This window comes from Gadus chalcogrammus, chromosome 17 (assembly GCF_026213295.1).
Source record: "Gadus chalcogrammus isolate NIFS_2021 chromosome 17, NIFS_Gcha_1.0, whole genome shotgun sequence".
Classification (NCBI taxonomy): domain Eukaryota; kingdom Metazoa; phylum Chordata; class Actinopteri; order Gadiformes; family Gadidae; genus Gadus; species Gadus chalcogrammus.
Window position 1 is genome coordinate 14,204,226 of NC_079428.1, and position 23,464 is coordinate 14,227,689.

Sequence of the window (23,464 nt, forward strand, 5' to 3'; positions counted from 1 at the left end):
GTGGTGATATTATTGGGAGTTCGGTGTTCTGCCAAATTCTGCTCCCTTGTCAGATTGGGAGTAGAGGGTACAATATACGTACAAAGATGTATGTAGTAACGTAGGCTATTTGTTTTTTATAGGTTCCCCACAAATAATTGTGTGCAAAAGAAAATGGGACCCTGATTTGTGTCTCCATAATTTGGGCCAATCATATGCAGTGGCATCTGGAAAGAAGCTGGATCTACTGCATTCTGGTGATATTAATAGGACACACACAATTCAAAACACAAGTGCAGGCATAAAGCGCTGCACGTAACAATAGGCCTACTGAACCAAAACTTGTTGAGCGAAAAGGTACTTTTTGACGATAACAGATTACTGTCGTTGTTTAGATTCCTTCCTAAACTACTCTTTGGTGATTCGTTTTTTGGCAGTACGATGCCGTTGTCTCAATTTAATCTCAATATCAACACTTTGAAATTTTCGATTTTCGATTTTTACTTCAACAGAAGCTGCGTTGGCCTGTGATTTCTCCGGGTGGAGGCTACTGAAAAGATAAAAGAATGGAAAATAAATATAGAAAGTTACACTCATTATTGAGTCAGGTAAGTTGAATTTCTCTTCAGACGCTCAGTAACACTACATTTTTCATTGTTGATATGAACATTTAAAAAAAGATGAAATGGTGAGACGGTTTTGAGACCACCAAGACACATCTTTTTCAGGATTGATTGGAAGCAGAATAAAATTATAAAATCGATCCAAGATGTAGGCCTAGGCCTACACACACTTTCACGCATGTTGTCTTTAGGTGCTTATTTTAATCCATGGATTAGCAAAATTGTTCATGCATGGACTTATAAACACCATCAATTGAATTGCCCTCAAAGATCTTTTCCCCTAACTTCATAAACGGAACATTTCTGAAGTCGCGGAAAATACCGTTGATATTTTAGGATAAATTAAAAATGTGTTAGATAAGTCACCCAAAGCCGAAAAGGTATTTTGTGTTTGTATGACCTGGTGTGGAGGAGGTGCCGTCATACTTTTCCTTGAACGTAGCCTAATGTCTAATTACATGCACACGCACATGCACATAAAGACGCACACAAGCATTTTCAACCCGTAGGTTTAAAAACAAATCTATTTATACACTGTAACCGAAACTTAACAAGACTGGTGTGTGGTTTGGTGAAACTAGCTCGTGTCCATAATAGATGACCTACGTGGTTTAGATTCATTCTTGAGCTAGATGAGTGTATTCATGCAGTAGACAGCGCTTGTTGTCTCAACTTTATCTCAGTGTCAACACTATGATTGAAACCGGTTTTAACTTGAACAGAAACTGCGTGTGCGTCTTGATTTCTTTGGGTGGAGTCCACCTTCCCTGTGTGTTGATCAATGAATTACGAACATGTATAAATGTATTTAGGAACTTAAACATACCATAGCCTAAATGATTTTATGGATACCCTTGTTGCGCCTAATTGTCTCTGCCATTTATTTCCGTTTGCACAACACTGTAGTTCAGGAAAGTCAGGTGCATAGGCCCTGTTGGGATATAGGTAAAAGCACCCATTGAACTATTAAATTACATAATCAAAACATCAGAACCATAAGCGTGTCCAAAAATCCAAGACGTAGGCCTAAGTGTGATAAGAATATAACTAGGCTATAAAACTGTCCGTTTTAGATATGTGTGCCCATTCAGGGCAGCTTCTTCCAGCAGTTTAATGTTGGCAAGGAACGGCCTGTAAATCTGTGTGCACTCTTTCGTGATATTCACATAAAAACGCAGTTTGACGTTGTCAACATAAAGGCGTTTTCTAACATTCCTCCATGGTGAGATCATCATAGAGATCCAGTTCTTTTAATGAATCCATTGACCAGTGGTGGTTAAGGGTAATTTGTTCAATCATTGGCCAAACTCAAGTCATCTCAGGTTTGAGGCATAACTTGCACTGTGGCCGGCTGTGGTACTGCAAAACATTGCCAGTAAACCTGTTCTACGTAGAGACCCAGTAGAAAAGCAAAGTACTCTTAAGCTATTTAATCATAAACTGATTATTTCTCAGGTTGGGAATATACCGTTAATATTATAGAACTATCAAGCATTGTGTTAGATAACTCACCCAAAGATTGAAACAATAATTTGTGGACAAGACGTTGCAATTTAATGGACAGCTTGTGTAATGTTCCACCCAAAGGAGCAAAGGGACCGTGTCCCACAGACATGGAAGAGAATGATCCTGGAGAAGAGGTGAGACTGGTCCTGATTGGAAAGACGGGATCTGGGAAGAGCGCCTCAGGGAACACCATCCTGGGCAAACGACACTTCCAGTCCGGGTGTCATGCAGGCTCTGTTACCAAGGTCTGCCAGCTGGGGACTTCTGACTACCATGTGGAGGAGGAGGCGGGGGAGAAGAGGAGGATGAGGAAGAAGGTGGTGGTGGACATGCCAGGTTTTGGAGACACACACCTGACCAAGGAGCAGATCATCACGGAGGTCAGCCGATGCATGGCCCTGACGGCCCCCGGCCCACACGCCTTCCTCCTGGTGGTCCCGCTGGGACGCTACACAGAGGAGGAGAACATGGCCGTCACAATGATGGCTGATGTATTTGATGAAGCGGCGGTTCGCAACCACACGGTGGTGCTGTTCACCAGGGGAGATGACCTAGAGGGGCCAATAGAGCAGTACCTGGGCAGTGACAGCGCCCCTGCTAGGCTCAAGGCTTTGCTTGACAGGTGTGGGGGCAGGTACCACGTTCTCAACAACCGGGACCCCAGCGATGAGCAGCAAGTTCACGAGCTGCTGGGAAAGGTGGAGCAAGTTGTGAAGGACAACGGTGGAGGGTGTTACACCAACGCCATGTACCTGGAGGTAGAGGCAATAATCAGGGAGGAGGAAGACAGGATAAGAAGGGAGGAGGAGGAGGAGGACCGTTTAAGGAGGGCGGAGGAGGAAAGGTTAAGTTTGGAGGAGGTTGAAAGATTGAGGAGGGAGGAAGCCGATTGGTTGAGGAGGGAGGAGGAGGACAAGTTAAGGAGGGAGGAGGTTGACACGTTAAGATGGGAGGAAGTTGACGGATTAAGAAGGGAGGAAGTCGATTGGTTGAGGAGAGAGGAAGAGGACAGGTTGAGGAGGGAGGAAGAGGACAGGGTCAGGAGGGAGATGGCACCAGCAGAGAGAGGTTTCAGTAGAAGCCCACAGGCTCCACAATCCTCCAGCAGGGGGCGACACAGAGAGGTGTTGCTCTCCCCCAGCCTGATGCAGACAGTGAGGAAGGTGGTGGCGGCGGGGCTCACTGGCCTGGCGGTGGGGGCCTTGTGTGGGGCCGCTGCCCCCCTTGCAGCTGGACTAGGATCTGCCGTGGCTGTGGGGAGCACATTGGCCTTTAGTTCAGCTAATATGGCCGCTGGGGCCGCTCTCGGAGGGCTTGTGGGAGGCGGTGTGGGCTTAGTGAGTGGTCGAGAAGCTAACAGTCCTTTGCAAGCAGCTGAGCAAACCCTGCGCCAGGTGGGCAGCATGGGGGTCCGGGTTGTGCGGGTGGCTGCAGGGTTGGGAGCTGCAAGAACTCTGGCTGCAGGAACTGCAGGGGGGGTGTCAGCTTTGGCTGCAGGAGCTGCAGAGGGTTTGTCAGCTCTGGCTCAAGGGGTCGATGCAAAAACTGTAGTTGGTGCTTTGGCAAACATAAAACTATCCGGGAATATAAAAACAGGTGAATTTAAATTGAATTAATAAGCTGCTCTGCCATGTCATGCCGTAACAGTGACACCATCTGTTCTAGTACTTTACAAGCAGTACTACATGAATACATTAAAGTAAATTCACACCATTGCAGAACAGAAATCCAGATTTTTCCAATGCTTCCCCAATACCACGACCGCTTCACATACACCACCTTTACCTTTACCTGTTTTATGTATATCAGGGGCGTTGGGATCTTGATACATTTTGTATTTTTTATATTGGGGCCCTCGGTCTGGGTGAAAAGCGGGGGCAAAACTGCAGTAGGCTCTTTGGCCATAAGGGAAGCAGACAGCCGACTAGGGGTTAAGGGGTACGGGGCCTGGACGAGCGGCTGGAGGAGCGGCTGTACACCTTCTCTCTCGCCTGTTGCTTTACTTATCTTTATGTTCCTAGTGTTCACTTCACTTGGAGATGTGCCTGATCATTTTATTTAGACGTTTATTGAGCAGGGACAAATACATTGTTTCATATAAAATATAAAATAGATGCCATGCATACAAGTTTCTAGTCAAGACTAATTTGCAACCCCTGTCCTGTCCCTGATCATTGTATTAAGTTAGCGTGGTTCAGAAAATAATGGTATTTGGACGAATTTTAGAATTAACATCAGATGGGTTGTGGGATTTACAGTTAATTTAATTCTACATAAAACTGGCTTCATGTACGTTTTTATTGTCATGATTTATTCACTGGAAAATAATCAATTAAGGATGTATTGATTTCACAATCAGATAAATGACTTTTATATTTTAAATCAATAAACAAATTATATCCTGAACTGACTGGTTAATTTTTGAGAGAGATTTTAGATTCTGATGTGTAGTGTGTTCGTGCAGCAGCCTACGCTGCGTGGTCCTCTTGATTTAATTGGGAGGAGTCCACCTGAAGTTGCCCCGTTGTAGTAGTTTGATGGTAGCAGTTGTGCTCTGTAGAGGGTACAAGATACAAAAATGAATGTAGTAACACTATGTATTTTATATGCTCCCAACAAATAATTGTGTGGGACCCAGATTTGCATCTCCATCATGTGGGCCAATCATATGCAGTGGCTTCCAGAAAGATTTTGCTTCTCCTGCGTTCTGTGGTGATATTAATAGGACACAGACAATTCAAAACAAAAGGTGTTCTGCCAGTTTCTGCTCCCTTGTCAGATTTTGCTACCTAGTGGTTTTGCGCATGTGCGTGACGACACTATTGATCCGTGGGGTAGTATTGGTGTAAAATACACATACTGTACGCATAAAGTGCTAACAATACTGAACCAAAACTTAACAAGATTGTTGTTGAGTGAAACGGTACCTTTGGGGGCGACTGTAGGGGGCATGCGCCACTCGCCTCCCACCGATTGAGAGAGGCACGTTCCTCCCCAACCCGTCAACGAGGCGTCCGTGAAGACCACTACATAGGACGTCACTCTGCCCTGGGGAACACCCCTGAGGAGGGCGGGGGGGTTTCCCCAATATTCCAGGTCTGGTGACACCGAACGGGGTGGGAGGAGCACCCTGAGCTTGTGACGCACAGGGTCCAACCATTGGCGAGCAAACCACCGCTGGAGTCTGTGCATAAAGAGCAGACCCAGGGGAACCACGGGATGGGCGGCTGTCATCAGCCCTAACAGGCGCATGGTGGACAGCGCGGTCACGTTTCTGAGAACGCGAAAGCGGGAGAGTACCAACAGGATGGCGTCTCGCCGAGGAGGCGAGAGCATCGCTGTCATGGCGGCTGAGTCTAGGCAAAGCCCCAAGTAGACTATCTGCCGGCTGGGGAGCGGGAAGCTCTTCTCCCAGTTGATGGCAAAACCCAGGAAAGAGAGATGGTTTATCACCGTCATGGTGTCCGTTCTCGCAGCTTTCTCTGAGTTGCTCAGAATAAGTAGGTCGTCGAGGTAGAAGAGAACCCTCTTTCCCTGACGCCTGAGCGGTCCCAACGCCGTCTCCACACACTTTGAGAAGGTGCACGGGGCCAGGGAGTAGCCGAATGGCAGGCACTGGTACTCGTACGCCACCCCCATAAAGGCAAAACGGAGAAACTTCCTGTGCGCCTGCCGAGCAGTTGTGCTCTGAAGTAAGCATCCTTGAGATCCAGGGATGTGAACCAGTCGCCCTCTTTCACACATCGGAGCAGCGCTCTGATAGTGAGCATTCTGAATTTCCTCGCGGCAACGAATCTGTTGAACACGCGAAGATCCAGAATAGGTCTCTTCTCCCCTGACTTCTTCAAAACCAGGAAGTAGCGGGAGTAAAACCCTAGGTGAGACTCGTGGGGGGGAACGACAGTGATGGCCCCCTTCACCAAGAGACGGAGCACGGCTCTGGCAGCAGAGGTGGCCTCTGCTGCCAGAGCCGTGCTCGCAGCCGGGTCCCGTAGCGTGGTCTCCACCAACCCCATAAAGGTTGGGGGACGGCGCTTGAACTGTATGAGATGACCCCATCTCAACGTGTTGTCCAACCACGATGGTAGAACGCACCGCTCTAGCCAACACGCATAGCGGTCGGAGAGAGGGCGAGCTGACAGCTGAGGAACGCTGTCCAGGAATAACCCGTATTCCTCGGCTCCTACCGCCTCCACACAGTGTGTGAACCAAGGGGGGCATCCCATGAAAGGGAGGAGGCTCAGCGAGCGTGGTAGACGTTACAGAGCTAGTCGCTGTACAAACAGCGAGCTGTCTAGACGCCGCGCTCCTGTCCGCTCTCGTTCCGGAACCGCAGTGTGAGAGAGCCATATGGCCCTCTGGATCATGGTGGCCCACGCCATATGCCGACCAGCCAAAACGGCTATCGGCTGGCATAGCTGAAGGATGGCGCTGGAGAAGCGGGAAACCGCCAGCCATCTTGCGGCTTCCTCCGGGCCGTAAGCCTCCCTGCCAGCCGACAAGGAGACCAGGGCGGAGGAGAGCAGGGCGAGGTTGTTGACCGCCGCCGCGGATTGCGAAGCACAGACGAACACCCTGTCCGTCAGGCCGGTAATCTGCTTCTGGAGGCGGTCGGGGGGGCAGCGGCTTCTCGTTAGGACGCCATCCGGCGCCCGGACGGAGAAGCGCTACTAGGGAAGGCTCCTCCCCCTCGCCTGAGTATCAGCCCACCCTTCCACGTTGGTGAAGTCAGTGAAGGCCCTCACCGGGGCCTTCAGAGTAGAAGGGTCCCCACCCGCAGCTGTGAAAAGGCGCTGAACCGGTGGGAACAGGGGGCACTGGGTAGCCCGCCAGGAGGAAGACAGGGTGCGAAAGCACTCGCCTTGCATGTCATCCGACATGGGGGCGAGAGGCGGGGCTGGCATAGGGATGCCCTTGATGGCCGCCGCCTCACCCATGATCTCGCCGAAGAGATCGGCCATCTGGCGTGGTTTCTCCCCGTCGGGACGACAGTGGCTTCGGTGGAAGCCCCGGAGCGGGAGAACCCGGACGCAGAGTCAGCAAAGACGTCGTCCAAGGAGGCAACGTCGTCCTCCTCGATGTGCTCGTCGTCGGCGTCCGGAACTCCGGCCCTGAAGATGTTGATGGCCTCAGCGAGGTCCACCGACGGGGAGAAAAAGAGGTGCCTGGAGAGGAGCCCCTCTTCAGACAGCGGGCGGCAGTCGGCGCAGGAGGCGGGAGCAACCACGGCAGCCGCAACGTGTTCAGCGCAGAGGCACCTAAAACACGCCAGGTGTCCGTCACCCGGCGCCTGGGAAGCGGGACAGGAGGTGCACTGAGGCCCTGAAAAGGGCCCCCTAGCTCTTATAGGAGCGCTCTCCAGTGGCCCTGAAAAGGGCCGTTGGTCCGTAGCCTCGCCCACGCCGCTGCCACCAGTCATGGAAGTCCTCATATCTTCTTTTTCCGTAGATCAGTACAAGCGCTGAAAGAAAAGGGAGGATGAGCTGCGGTATGCGCCGCCTTATATACACGGTACCGTGGGAAATGTGGGCGATGCCCACGTTGATTGGCGAATAGTTGAGATTTTTCACTGCGCACGGGACAAGCCCATAAGGTGAAGCCTAGACGGCGTAGCCTACATGAAATAGAACTGAGGTTTTGGAGTTAACACGCAGCTGCGCATGAGGTTGAACGTGATTGCTGTGTAATGACTCGTACAGGATCAGCTGATTCCTAGCTGACTCGGTTTAAACTTCTTGCAAACCGGAAGTACTCTGATTTCTAGTATACCCGAGCAGATGCAGTCTTAACTTAATGGTGGATGCATTTTGTGCTATAATTACCCACAAAAACGTAATGGGAATGTGAAGTGAACTTTAATATAATAAAACTATAATAAATAAAAACGCTAATAAGGTTGACATATATTATGAAATAGTCTAGGCTACTTTTTTTGGAAATCTGAGTCTGGAATCTGCCCTCACCTACGTCAATCCATTACTTGTCATTGCTAACCATTTTAGTTAAGCATTGACCTTTTTATGTTTCGTTGAATGGTACAATCTCTGTGCGTTCATTTATTTTCTTACATACAAGATACTAATAATAATTAGTATCTTAATTCTAATCTGTTCTTTGTAGTTTTAGTTCGGCACTTTAAGCAACTCCTATATTGTAGCATGTATTGTACTGAAGGCCTATCTGGTGTAATAAGTGTAAATGTATACCTATTGATAATTCATAAAACGAATTCTGTGTGTCGGTTATGATGGAGCCTTGTTTCATCCTGAAACTGGTTTAGTCTCCTCTAAAACCACGTCAGTTTCCACGCACAAAATACGCCCTTTAGTGTCTGATGTGAATTTCTCTGAAAACACAGCAATTGAGATCAAGGTAAAACGCAGCTGCAGGTTAAACCACAAGTACACACAGCAATGGAGTTTAAGACGTCACGTGACTTCTTGAGTTTAAAACCGTGTTAAACTCTAAAAAGTGGCTAAGCTAGCGACAAAGCAATTGCCCCTATGGGTTTTTTCATGACAAACAATGAAAAACAATAGTGTTACCCCTTATTCTCATTTGATAAAAAACAGTGTATTTTTCATGACGACCAATTAAAAACGACAGTGTTCCCCCTTTTTTTTTTTCATGATGACCAATAAAAAACAACAGTGTGGCACCTCATGTTTTATTCGATAAATAAACAACAGTGTTATCCCTTACGTTTTTTTTCATGACGACCAATAAAAAACGACAGATGCGACTACATCGGTACGTGGACCCCTGAATATTTTTTCTTGACCAATCAGATCTCTCGAAAAAAACAAAAAGACCAAACAGATAAAAAAAAGAAAAATACAAACTCAAACGCAACCTTGTTCTTGAAAGAATGACCAATACAAAATGTCCCTTTTAATAACTTTAATAACCACGAATAACGCCAGGTCAGACGGGGCGGCTGCTGCCCGCATCGCAGCACAGCTGCGGGGGGAACACCAGCGCCCTCTCCTGGGCGTAGCGCCGCCAGCGCTCCTCGTCACCCTCGTGGGTCAGGTACCTGCTTCCCATCCGCTGCTCAAACGCCCGCAGGTCACACCACAGCTGGAAGTCCTGGTTCACAGAGGACGCAATATTGATTGATAGATTGATTGCCATTTTTATTTTGAACCTGTAAAAAAAACTAACAGAAATTGTCATACAGAAAATAATCATGTTACACAAAATAGAAAGCATAATTAGATTTTGTTTGTTAATGACAAACACTTGCGGAGGGATTGGAATAACAACATGTTCGAAAAGGAGTGGGAAGAAGTGCACACTTATTTAATCCCACCCCTTCTCCGTATTATTAAGAGATTAAGAGGTTTAAAGCCACACTTATCGATGACGGGAACTTTTTTGTATCTTTGAATATTATTTCTTGTTCACCCTTTTATATAGACTCTATTTGTAGTTCACACTGTCTTCAGTCCCCGGAGGGTTAAGACCTACTTGTGGGTCTAGTCCCATCCAGAGGCATAATGCTGGATAACCCTATAGGCTGGTACAGTCCGGCAGGCTGGTAGGCTGATCTATCATCTCTATCTATGCCACAATTGGTTTACTTTTGAAATGGCTTATAATGTCAACATCACATCTGGCGGTTAAATAGAAAAGAAGAGGGAAATTAGAAAGATTGAGGCCTAGAGTTTACGATTACCTACACTTCTGTGTGTGTGTGTGTGTGTGTGTGTGTGTGTGTGTGTGTGTGTGTGTGTGTGTGTGTGTGTGTGTGTGTGTGTGTGTGTGTGTGTGTGTGTGTGTGTGTGTGTGTGTGTGTGTGTGTGTGTGTGTGTGTGTGTGTGTGTGTGTGTGTGTGTGTGTCTCACCTGCAGCCAGGGGTGTCCCAGGGCCTTGCCCACACTGTACCTCCTCCTCACAGACACCTGCAGCAGGTTGCTGATCAGACTCACCGCTGGAGGTCCCAGGAGGGAGGGGCGGAAGGAAAGAAGGGAGGACAGGCTTAGGTGTTGTTTACGTATTTATGCACGCACACACACACACACACACACACACACACACACACACACACACACACACACACACACACACACACACACACACACACACACACACACACACACACACACACACACACACACATATTTAAACCTCACGCTGAAGGTCGGCATTAGACATGGTCGCTATCATAGCTAACATCACTATCATAGCTAACATCACTATCGTAGCTAACATCGCTATCGTAGCTAACATCGCTATGGTCAATATCGTCGCTATCATCGATAGGGTGGTAATCGTAGCTATCGGCGATATCAGTAACTATCGTAGCTATTGTCAATGCTTTCTTTCTGGATGGTAACCTTCATAGCTAACGCAGCTATCGACCCTGACTGTAATTGTCGTTGCTCCGTTCACAGCTGTAATGTTGTAGTTCATGCATCCTAGTTACGGCCGCCATGGTTACTGTTGTAGTTACTTTATCCTACCTATGGCCACCATGGTTACTGTTGTGGTCCATGTGTCCTAGCTACGGTCGCCATGCTCGCCACGGTTAATGTTGTGGTTCGTGTATCCTAGCTACGGTCGCCATGGTAACTGTTGGGACCTAGCCGCGGGCGCTACCTTCCAGGGAGATGGTGGCCCAGGGCTGGCGGGGGTACATGAAGGAGGCGTTGGTGATCTGCTGGCCGATGTCCTCGTCCTCGTTGAAGGGGAAGGTGCCGCTGAGGCTGACGTAGGCCACCACGCCCACCGACCACATGTCCAGAGAGCGGTTGTAGCCGCCGCTGCACAGCACCTCGGGGGCCAGGTACGCCGGCGTACCCACCACCGAGCGGCGGAACGACTTCTCCCCGATGATGCGGGCGAAGCCGAAGTCGCACAGCTTCACCTGGGGTGGGGGGGTGGGGGGGTGGGGGGAGAGGAGGGTTAAACCGTAGTGTTTGGATTCGCTGGTTGTCGGGGTGTAAGTGGGGTGAAGGAGGGGGGTAGTGATACTAACCAATACTACAAAGTGCACAGTGCTACCCCTAACATTAACCCTTATGATTATGAATGGTTCATTAATGTCTGCATATTGAGAAGTTTATTTTAAACTAGCAAATTATGTATAAATGAACACCTTGGTTAACCAGAAGCCCACTACCTTAGTTAACATGAAGAACAAAGTAGACAACAGTGTTGCACTGCATCAGCCGTAATAGTGTGTGTGTCTACCAGGGGGAAGGGGTCGGTGGAGGCCAGCAGGACGTTCTCCGGCTTCAGGTCGCAGTGGGCGATGTGCTTCAGATGCAGGTAACGGAGCGCCTCCAGGACCTGCACATACGCACGCACAAACACACACACACACACACACACACACACACACACACACATACATGCACACATATGCATGCACACGCACATACACACACATTCGCACACATGAACACATGCACACACACACACACACACACACAGGGTGAAGACTGGGTCAGCCTAAGGTTCAAGCAGCTATTCGTGACTGCGGCCAACTACTAACGTGAAGGTCAAACATTGAACTTTAAATCCTCCTAGGAGTCAATCTGTGACCTCCAGAGGGGGGGTGGGGGGGCTGACCTGGGTGACCAGGAAGCGGGTGTTGCGCTCGGGGAGGCGGCCCTTCTCACTGGACAGGATCATCTCCAGCATGTCCCCGTGGAGCTTCTCCATCACCACGAAGATGTGCTCCACCGTCTCAAACATGGCCTCCATCTGCACCACCCCGGGGTGGGACAGGTTCTGGGCCGGAGGAAACACACACACAAGCACGCACACACACACACACACACACATGAGTTTGAACACTTGCAAACACACAAATAAAATCAATGACTCTCATCATGACACACACACACACACACACACACACACACACACACACACACACACACACACACACACACACACACACACACACACACACACACACACACACACACACACACACACACACACACACACACAGAGAGAGAGAAGCCCACATATCTGGTGCTCTATTTACTGTGCACAGTAATAACTATTTGCAGTACCTGTAGGATGGTGACTTCGTTCTTCAGCTGGCCCTCCTGGTGGGAGGGGAAGCGTCTCTTGTCGATCACCTTGATGGCCACCGAGCGGCCCGACGTCCTGTGGGTACCTGGGAGGGACGCAGCGGGGACAGGAAGTAGAATTCAACAAGCAGCACGGTAGGGCCAGTCGGCAGACTGGAGGAGCCTCGGCATTAGCGTTCCACGTTAGCATCTGAAGGGGCTGGGCCGATAGACTAGGGCTATGCAATTAATCTGATTTTGATCGGGATTTCGATTTTTCGTTCAAATTATCTCCAAACTAAATTAATCGAGTAGAAACTTTTTCTTTTCTTTTTATTATTAGATATTGTATAGAAATCATAGAACAACTGGTTACATATTTGTACATTATATTCGATTTGAACATTTTCTATTTTGTATATTTTTAAGGGGAAATTTCAAAGTTCTCAGTAACAAAGTGTTTTTTTGGAGAGAATAAAAGCTGAATAAATGCATCATGTTTGCAAACTCAGAAATAATCCTTTGAATAATCATGATTTCAATATTAAACAAAAAAATAATCGTGGTTATGATTTTTTTCCATAACCAAGCAGCCCTACGATAGAGCCTTTACACAGATGTGTCATCATGGGCTGAACACAGGTGTGGCTCATAACACTAATCACTTAGACATCCTTCATGTACCGGGGGCACGGTGGTGGATTCATCTTCACTAGCTCAGACTGCTACCCATGCCCCTGTCACATTAAAGTAGCTGACCCAAAGTTAGTGTTATGAGCGACAGCTGTGTTTGAGCTGTGATGACAGCTCTATGCAGAGGGCCAATGAGAGTCCGGCATTACCTGAGAACACGACGCCGAACTGGCCTGAGCCCAGCATCTCGTCCGTTATGATCTGGTACACGAGGCTGATGTCCTGAAGAACACAACACACAGCAGTCATACATGGGGCTGATGATAACAATGAGGATAACGGTCATTTGAGTGTTAATATGCAGCACTACTTACTGCACTCGCTTCTCTGTGCAGGCCTGTAGAAGAAAAACAGCAGTTAATAAAGTTACTTAAAGATCAATCAAGTATAATCATCTTCAGATGATCCTGAATATATTTCAATGGTGGTCAAAAAAATATCATAAAGTCAGCACAGTACAGAGATAGATGGGCTCATGAACATAGATCTGATAAAGAGCATCAAATTAATACAACTATAATCCTCTTTCAAAATCCATGCACTTTCCGAGGTAGATTCAACCCCAGATCACACCAGTCACGACCAATACGCTTTAGACCAACCACTAGACACTTTGGGCACGACTGATCCAGTGCACATTTAATTCCGTACCTCGGCCCCCCACTCCTGGGGCCTTTCCACCACCACCAGCTCCCCCCTGGTTGGCCCGTTCGACCATGGCCCCGTCGCCGCTGCACAGCATGGGCATGAGGGCCCGCCGCAGGTCCCGCTCCCAGGCCTGGGCGTCCTTCTGCACCTGCACGCAGTACACCACCGGGCCCGTCACCACCTCCAGCGAGTGGGGCCGGTTGCCCGGCAACGCGGCCACCGAGAGCTCCGTGGGGCCCCGGACCTGCAGCACCTCCGAGAGAGGGATCTCCTGGGGAGGGGGGGAAGGAGGAGGAGGAGGAGGAGGTAGAGGAGGAGGAGGAGGAGGAGGAGGAGGAGGAGGAGGTAGAGGAGGAGGAGGAGGAGGTAGAGGAGGAGGAGGAGGAGGTAGCGGAGGAGGAGGAGGAGGAGGAGGAGGAGGAGGGGGTAGAGGAGGAGGAGGAGGAGGAGGAGGAGGAGGAGGAGGAGGAGGAGAAGGAGGAGGAGAAGGAGGAGGAGGTAGCGGAGGAGGAGGAGGAGGAGGAGGTAGCGGAGGAGGAAGAGGAGGAGGAGGAGGAGGAGGAGGAGGAGAAGGAGGTAGAGGAGGAGGAGGTAGAGGAGGAGGAGGAGGAGGAGGAGGAGGTAGAGGAGGAGGAGGAGGAGGAGGAGGAGGAGGGGGTAGAGGATGAGGAGGATGAGGTGCAGGAGGATGAGGTGCAGGAGGAGGAGGAGCAGGTAGGGAGTGGAAGAGGATGATGAATGAAGGGGAATAAAAAACACTAATTCTAACTTATTTTATATCATCAGTTACCACAAAAACTTATTTGCACCCAATTAAAAGCAATCTAATTATTAAGTAAATATAAATATAGTTAATATTATAACTAATCTCTTATGTAAAGTTGTATGTTTTTGTAGTAGAACGTGGGAACGATGGGTGGGTTAACTCGATTTGGCCACTAGGTGTCAACAGGGGAGAGCTACAATGAAGCCGTGAGTAAGTTATCGACACAGCAACAAGAGCACTGGTCTGCACAGTACCTTGTAGAACTTGCTGCTGCCTTCGTTCTGGTACAGAGTGATGCTCTTCCAGTCCAACACCCAGTAGTGACGTTTTCTCTGGGACACATTCAGAAAAATACACAATTAAGTGTGTGTGTGTGTGTGTGTGTGTGTGTGTGTGTGTGTGTGTGTGTGTGTGTGTGTGTGTGTGTGTGTGTGTGTGTGTGTGTGTGTGTGTGTGTGTGTGTGAATGTATATGTGTGTGTTTGCGTGTGCATGCGCGTGTCCTCACCAGCGTGTCGATGTGAGTGTGGTGCAGCAGCCACCCCTCCCTCAGCACACAGCTAGCTCTCCTCTTAGCATGGTGCACAGACTGCACTACCCTCATCAGGGGGATGAAGCTGCTGAAACACGGACTACAACCGCAACAAACAACCACATTACAACCTGTCACATACCCCCACCAGGCCACCATTTGATCTGACAACCCTAAGGCATATTCCCCCCAAAATAGGTATCACAACTTTTCTGTCAGCCTTCAACTATCTCACTGTTTGTTGTTGCATTGTGGGAAATGCAACAGGTATCGTTGGTACGATACCTGATGACTGGCAATTTGAACAGATGATATTAATGCTACATTAATAAACAGTAAAGAAACTGCTTTTCAAAGAAACATCTGGCATTCTTTGACATTTCATTTTTTTGTAAATACTATAGACAAAATAAAGCAAATGATACCTTGTTATATGAGAAAATATAGAGCTATCACTAAAGACCTCTAGTCTTCAAATCAAACATCACGGTAACTGACGACAAGTGTACACTTTGTGCTGAGATGATTGTTCCAAATAATGAAAACTATGGGCATAATAAGATAAACTCTAGCTAAACCCATCCTTACACCCAATTCCTAAATCTTATGACAAAAATGTCAAATTTAAAAAGGGAATCTTTAAAGAGAGGAAACAATAATAATAGACAAATAATCATTTGAACTGCTTTGAATCCCCAATGGAGAAAGCAATAGTTGCACCCCCACCCGATTGGTGGTTGCTGGAGCAAAGCTGCCTGGCTGTCAGCCAATGGGTCTTCATCAGCATGCGTCTCCTCATCACTGCTGTCCAGTGATGTCATACTAACGAGGTCCGACTCTGTGTCCTCGCTCTCCTCTTTGCCGCTGTGATTGGCTGTGGAGTCTGAGGAGATGACAGCATACACAGGAAGGCATTTGTTGATGACTGTATTCCATCATTAGACGTTAACTGATGCACACCACCTAACTGAACTTTAAAGTGACATATGATGAGAAGAACTGTTTCACTATAAGCTCAGTTTGGGACAAGTAAAGCAAGTGTATTGTTTTGTGTCGCATTGTATTGTATGTTATAACATTTTATGGTTCTATTTTGTATAGTAGTGTATTTTTTAGTATCCTCTTGTACTATATGTTTTGAATTGTGTTTTATTGTATCATATCGTTTTGTATTATAATGTATTACTTTTTATTGCAATGCACTGCACTGAACTGCAATGCACTATACTGTACTGTCCTGAACTGCACGCTACTGCCCTGCATTACACTGCATTGTGTGGCGTTGCACGGTCACCTTGTTCAGAGCTGCCTCTCCTATCCCCAGGACAGTCTCGAGGGACCAGCAGCTCACAGCGTCTGTGGCAGTTAAACCTGCAGTCTGGGGAGGGGGGGGGGGGGAAACAATAATAATAACTTTTTGGACTGCTTTTGAATCAGTCCCCTGATTTAAGTCAATAAATGTTTTAGAAAATCGCTCCATAAGTAATTATCTTTATCAATAATAACTTTTTGGGCGTTTTTTTTAACCATATTTAGGACCTAATCTGTAACAAATATTAAATCCCCAGCCCGATGGACACGAAGCGTTGGAGATAAACGCTGCCCCCTGCTGTCTCACCTGTGCACTGCAGCCCCTGTCGGAAGAGGCCCTTGAGCAGCCGGTGGCAGTACTGGCAGACGGTGGGCTTGGTGTAGCTGTGGATGTGGAAGGTGTGAGGGACCTTGGTCTTCACCACGTCGCCGTAGCCCACCCCCAGCCACATCGGAGGCTCCGCCCACGAGGCCGGCCGCGAGTTGGGCTTGGATAGGCTGATCTGGATGGGGGGGGGGTGGGGGGGGGGAGGTTGAGAGCTGCTGTGTAAACACGTCCTTTGGTTTTCACAACCAAAGGAGAAATCTAAAAAATATATACATATGATGTAAAATATATAAAAATGTAACAAGAACCACAACAAGAACAGGGCTCATGAATACATAAGCACTCCTAGCATTGAACAGTTTCACAGTGTTATGGCTCTGCTACCTATAAATACCAGGGTACAGATAGCAGACTTATCTTACTAAATTGTAGCCGGGTACATTAACAGAGCAATTAGTGTGAGGCGTGACACCTGTGCTTTCTATGCAGCCATATATTCTGTACGTTTGGGGTTCCTACCTCCTCTAGACTGCCCCCTGTCTGCGAGGAGAGGGAGGGCGCCCTGGGTCTCCGGGGCGGGAACAGGGAGAGGCTGGCAGCGATGTGACGCTTGGTGTGGCTGCAGTCGTTGGGCAGCATGAAGGCACAGCGCTTGTGGAAGTCCAGCCCACAGCCTGCCAGAGAGAGAGGGATGGAGGGGGAGGGAGAGAGAATGAAAGACAGTGGTAAAGAAGGAAAGGTTAGATGTAGAAATTAGTATCAAGTGGGGTTCAGGCAAAGTAGCAACTTTTTAACTAGTGTGACCAAAAAAGCGGACTATTGTATTAAGAGGGCAATAAAACTGAGAACACGCCTACTAGGTCTTCCCTATAACAGATGGGGATACGGTCAGGGGGGGGGGGGGGGGGGGGGTGGAGGTAAGGAGGTGAAATGTAGGGGGGAGGATCAAGGAAGATAATTATCACCACCCACACTATCATCCTCATCCTCAGCACCACCACCAACTTCATCCTCAACACCACCATCATCATCCTCACCACCATCACAGCCACCACCACCACCATCATCATCATCATCATCATCATCATCCGAGCCACCACCACCACCATCATCATCATCATCACAACCACCACCACCACCATCATCATCATCATTATCACCAACACCATCATCATCATCACAACCACCACCACCACCACCACCACCACCACCACCACCACCACCACCACCATCATCATCACAACCACCACCACCATCATCATCACAACCACCACCACCATCACCATCATCATCACCATCACAACCACCACCACCACCATCACATAAAGCCCCACCATCACCATCCAAAACGACCACCACCACCACCATCATCATCATCCCATCAAACCCCACCACCCCACCCCTCATGGCGTCCCTCCCGCCCCCCCTACCTTCACATCTCAGGCCCTGGCGGACCAGCCCCCACAGCATCTCCCCACAGTGGTGGCAGAAGGTGGGGGAGCGGTACGAGTGCACCGCCAGAGAGTGGGGGCGGACCTTCATCTCCGTCACGCCGGCCGACTCTGAGGGAGAGACACAGAGAGCAGAAGGACGGTTGGAACGCGGCCGCTCACGCAGATGTGAGGGGGTTGAGATTTGATGGACCCCCTTTAAAACTGTTACGCAAAAAGTGAATTATGGTTTTGTACGACACACTCATGTCATCACACTATCACCGTCCTCTATGCTATATCCTATTTCCTAAAACATTGTAACCTCTTCTTAGTGAGTGGTTTCAGCCCATAAAGACTTTGCGTGTTGTGACACTGTTTAAATGTATTTAGCATGAAGCGGTAACAAAGGATGACATCACTGAGGGTGCCCCTGCTGCTGGGGGGCTTCCACAGTAGACAGGGGGGGCAGTAGAGGAGCAACTCATTCAACCAGTCTAACCAAAACAAGAAAACTGGCTAACACAACTGAAGACATGCCTACTAGCTCTTCCTTATAACCGATGGGGATACGGTCCGGGGGGGGGGGGGGGGGGGGGGTGGGGGGGGGGGGGGGTGTAGGAGGAAATCAAGGAAGATCAGGAACGAGGACAAAGGAAACAGGACCCAAGAGGGCAGCTCCCTTCATCAGAAGATGACCATCAGATTGTTTTTTAATTTTTCTAACTTTTCTGTAAGGTTATTCTTTTTGGATTTGACCCGTTACTGAAATAAATATATCCAGTCTCCAAAGGACTTGGACTTAAGACATTTCAGGTTCCTCCTGTGCTAAACCGCCTTTGCTAAAGTATACCTACCCCAAAAAACAAGAACTAAGAAACCGCCCATCTTTACCATCGGGGTGAAACTCAATACTGGATTGTGCACAAAATAATCATCCTACGAAGGAGTCCCAGGGAAGTTAGGGCTCTTACCCCGACTGATAGCGAAGAATGAAACCTAGTAAGGTTGACTGAGGTTTCTAAATGAGATCCTGGACAGAGCTCTCTTGGGTCTAGCCTCTAACTCAGGAGATGGTTAACAAGTGACTAAGATCCATGGATTAGTTAACGAGAGGTACAGCCCTATCATAGAGAACTCGTGGATCCCAGTGCAGGGCTGACCTGCGATGATGACCTCGATGAGGTCTCCGTTCTGCAGCTCGTCGCTCTGGGCCAGGCGCTGCAGACCCTGCTGCTGCTGGTGTCTGAACAGCAGGATCCTCTCCCCCGGGCCCACCACGCTGCAGTAGGGGGCCTGGGACACACACACACACACACACACACACACACACACACACACACACACACACACACACACACACACACACACACACACACACACACACACACACACACACACACACACACACACACACACACACACACACACACAGTTTGTTATCGCAGAAACGTAGGGCCATTTGTGTAACTTTCGCCAAACACATTTGTTGAAAAAGTTGAATGAATCCCTTTGGGGAAGTTCCTCCTCTGCATTAAACCCATCCTTGGAGCTAGGAGCAGCGGCTTGCTGCCTCACAGGGTTACCTAACTAGGTAACTAGTTACCTAGTTACTATGGCAGCAGTACCATCCACCATTGGTCTGACTGCTTAAAGCTGAGTCCATGGCCCAACCCTTTCAGAGTAACCGAGTAGATGTTTCGGACTATGATTCTTCACAAGACGCGTATTAATTGGTCCTCGCTTATAGTAGAAAGTAGCAGAATGTGACAGTCCCCCTTTTAAAAGAGAGAGAGCAAAGAAAGTAAAAAAAGAAAGAAAGCAGTAACCCGATAAATAAAAGTGATGATGAACCATGCATGTATATGGTCGACCTAATAACATTTGTAACCTAACCTTTTATACCCCAATGCCAGTAAAAAGAGGTGTGACATATCACAAAAAGATGATGGTGACCGTTCCTTCAGATCTAAATGTCACAGCGGTGTGTGTGTGTGTGTGTGTGTGTGTGTGTGTGTGTGTGTGTGTGTGTGTGTGTGTGTGTGTGTGTGTGTGTGTGTGTGTGTGTGTGTGTGTGTGTGTGTGTGTGTGTGTTCAACTGCTCTGGGTTGAGGCGGAGAGGGTTGGAGCTCAGGTCAGGTCTGATCGGCTCTAAGATATGACCTCAGATCAGTCAGCCAGATGCAGCACTCTGTTCTGTCGAGGGTATTGAAGTATTTGAAGTCAGTCTGGCTGTCTGTGTTTTGCTGCAGTAAGACGGGTTCATCACCTACCACGCACCTCCCCCCCCTCCCCCCCTCCACACACACACACACACACACACACACACACACACACACACACACACACACACACACACACACACACACACACACACACACACACACACACACACACACACACACACACACACACACACACACCACACCCCCCGACAATGAGACGCTTCGAAGACCTCTTGTGCGGCTGCCTGGAAATCCAACGATCAAAGGAAAGCGCAGCACAGTCTCTATATGTGTATGTAAGTGTGTGTGTGTGTGGGTGTGTGTGTGTGTCTGTGTGTTCATCTTAGCGTGTGGTTGGAAAGTGAGGTGTAGGTGCCGGCGGATGTGAACTAAGCTGCAGGCCCAGTAAGATCAGCAGACCAGTCCTACTCAGAGACCACGTCTGAACTGGGACACACACACACACACACACACAGACACACACACACACACACACACACACACACAGACACACACACACACACACACACACACACACACACACACACACACACACACACACACACACACACACACACACACACACACACAAGCATAAAAGATGCATATCTACACGTCTAACATCTTCACTAAACCGATTCTGGGCTGTAACGTAATCAAATGACACAAGCACACAATGTCCTTTATGCAGTGTGTGTGTGTGTGTGTGTGTGTGTGTGTGTGTGTGTGTGTGTGTGTGTGTGTGTGTGTGTGTGTGTGTGTGTGTGTGTGTGTGTGTGTGTGTGTGTGTGTGTGTGTGTGTGTGTGTGTGTGTGAGATAGCTGGGACCCTATGGGAATATGTATTTGTAATAGACACAATATTATATAACCAGGTTGTATTTATCTTAAAATAGTAGAACTCCGCCGACACTCGTTGTGTAGGTGGGCTGATTTCATTTCATGTTCGAACCATGGCTTTATGTTTTTGAATCATACTGACACGTTATATTCACCTTTACTTGACACTAATTTGATGACAGACATTTCTGTGCCGCAGCGTGTTTATGTGAATTAAAGGGCCGTTACACTGATTTAGTTCCATGGGTCCAATCATTTGGTCAAGCAGTTGCACACTGAATTCAGTCGCAGCATGTAAACCAAGTATCAAGTCTCTTGCTATACATGATCACACACACACACACACACACACACACACACACACACACACACACACACACACACACACACACACACACACACACACACACACACACACACACACACACACACACACACACACTATCCTTGAACAAGATGCGCTAAACTCCCTATACCTGCTCAGAAATTATGTGCCTGTATTCTCTAGATAGAAGATACTTTAATTTGGAGCGTTTCAAACAAACACATACACACAAGGGTGGTTGACCTTAAAGCCTGAAAATGGCTTGAGAAAAACAGTCATGTTGAACAGACTCTTAGATTTACAAAAATGGATTTGTTCTTTAGACTTGAAGTAGGGTTGATTTCCACAATTGTGTGTGCATGGGCCTATTAGGTGTCATTTGTTGTGAAAGAGATAATAAAATTGTAATTGTGTATTCTTTCCTACAGCAATTAACTTCCTCATAATCTCTTATCATGACTGTTCTCGACTCAAAAATATTTTTCTTATAAATTCTTGTAATTTTTCAACCCACTCTGTTGTTAATGTCAACACGTCTCATCACGATTACTACGACTTATCTCTAAAAAAAGTTTTTTTTAAAACAATCTCTAAAAGTCACGCGGGCATACGATAAAGTGGCACACAACGGGATGAACTCCACCAAAGATCACCATTTGGAATCAGTTCATTAAAACTAAAACGTACAGAACACCCCTTCATTTTGATTTCCTATGTAAAGGGAATAGTGCTCATAAGGCCAAACCTTGAGGCCCTGTGCATAGGGAAAAGCCTGTTAGCACCATGGAAGTAGGACTGAATCAGAGCTTATCATGTGGGGCTTAGGAAGTATCGATTGCATGGTTGTTCATCGCAGTTTGTGGTGTCTGATGGTGGATGATGTGCCACGATATTAAAACAAATAAGGATATTTTTTCAAGAAAACGTTAAAAACAAATGGTAGATTATAACATTCAATAATTATTCTGTGTGCAGAAAAATGAAGCCCTAATGTTGTGACTAAGGGTCGGGATAATATATATCACGTGTATAAATAAGTGTCATTCCATATGCGGTTTTGCACACCTCCAGGTATTATCTTGCATACAATGAGCACACCCATCACAACATTCAAGCACACCCGCACACAGTCATTTCCAATAAAGTGTAATCTTTTGGTAAGAAAGTGTCAATCTAAAAGACGCCTTGAAGTAGGGGTATCAAAAGTTTATATTCGTCTGAAAAATGACTAGGGAAACTCTCCTCGTGATCCTAGTGAGACATTCTGAGGCGCCATTGCACTTCCTGTGTGACCCAATGACCACAACATTGTGTCCGACCACATAAGATGTATTTTGGGTTTAAAAATCGATCTGATCCTCGCGACCTACAAATTGTATAATAAAAAAGCCTGGCACGGTCACATCCTTCAAGCTTTTTGGTTTATAATGGTGAAAACATGACTTCATGAATTTAATTCCTGGTATTATGTCGGTTGCACATAGAGCAATTCGTACAACAATCAATACAAGCGGACTCCTTGACAAATTGAATCAATATCTATATGTAGGTGATGCTGTGGACAACAGAAATCCCCTGTCGTGACCCCCATCCACATCCATTCGTTCACACACATGTTTAGGAACCCCCAATTCCGACCAGGTTTCTTAAGGCTTCAGTCTCCCGCACGACAAGCTCATCAAACCACAATGTGTGTCATGCTGACCTTGCGGGCGATGATCTCCATGGCCAGCCTCTTGGCGTGGCGGTAGCTGACGTTTCCCCCGGCAACGCGCACCACCTCTCTGGAGAGACCCAGCTGGAACTGCACCAACACCGGCCCCTCCGTCTCCCACACCGCCCCCCCCACCGGCCCCGCCGGGGGAGCGGGCGGGGAGCGGGCCACGGCGGGGCCACCGGGGCTCTCAGGGGCCGTGGGGTTCAAGGTCGTCATGGCGATGTCACCTAGGATTAAAAAACAACACCACGGGTATGAAGAAGTTTCATCTGATGTAGAGTGACAACAATGTGGCGCTGTGGTTGCTGTTGTGAAGAGTGTTGAATGGAATGGATGGCACGTACCGATTGGCAGTAGTATCTTCTCCAGGGAGGTCGGTGTGCGCCTGTGTGTGTGTGTGTGTGTGTAGACATACACATGTAAACGCTACGGACCAGGGAACCGGCTGTGATCTGCCATTCTCTGCTCTCCTGCGATTGTGCTCGGATATGAACTCTGGTGACTCTGGTTTCAGC

The 23,464-nt window shown here is 47.9% G+C and overlaps 2 protein-coding genes across 2 annotated transcripts; one reads left to right on the forward strand and one right to left on the reverse strand.

Annotated features, from left to right (window-relative positions):
• Positions 1 to 113: 113 nt before the first annotated feature.
• Positions 114 to 4,642, forward strand: LOC130370027 (GTPase IMAP family member 4-like). The gene is made up of 3 exons (XM_056575652.1): positions 114 to 336; positions 492 to 587; positions 2,190 to 4,642. The coding sequence occupies exon 3, from the start codon at positions 2,216 to 2,218 to the stop codon at positions 3,722 to 3,724; it is 1,509 nt and encodes a 502-aa protein (XP_056431627.1). The 5' UTR covers positions 114 to 336; positions 492 to 587; positions 2,190 to 2,215; the 3' UTR covers positions 3,725 to 4,642.
• Positions 4,643 to 8,395: 3,753 nt separating this feature from the next.
• prkd4 (protein kinase D4) lies at positions 8,396 to 23,441 on the reverse strand. Its single transcript, XM_056575980.1, has 19 exons — positions 23,294 to 23,441; positions 22,938 to 23,176; positions 19,007 to 19,139; positions 17,844 to 17,975; positions 16,933 to 17,087; positions 16,393 to 16,588; positions 16,069 to 16,152; positions 15,501 to 15,657; positions 14,751 to 14,874; positions 14,498 to 14,575; positions 13,481 to 13,748; positions 13,144 to 13,166; positions 12,979 to 13,051; positions 12,137 to 12,243; positions 11,685 to 11,846; positions 11,304 to 11,402; positions 10,710 to 10,977; positions 9,956 to 10,041; positions 8,396 to 9,197 (listed from the first exon to the last, which is right to left on the reverse strand). Exons 2-19 carry the CDS (start codon positions 23,163 to 23,165, stop codon positions 9,033 to 9,035), a joined length of 2,538 nt encoding a protein of 845 aa, XP_056431955.1. The 5' UTR covers positions 23,166 to 23,176; positions 23,294 to 23,441; the 3' UTR covers positions 8,396 to 9,032.
• Positions 23,442 to 23,464: the final 23 nt, after the last annotated feature.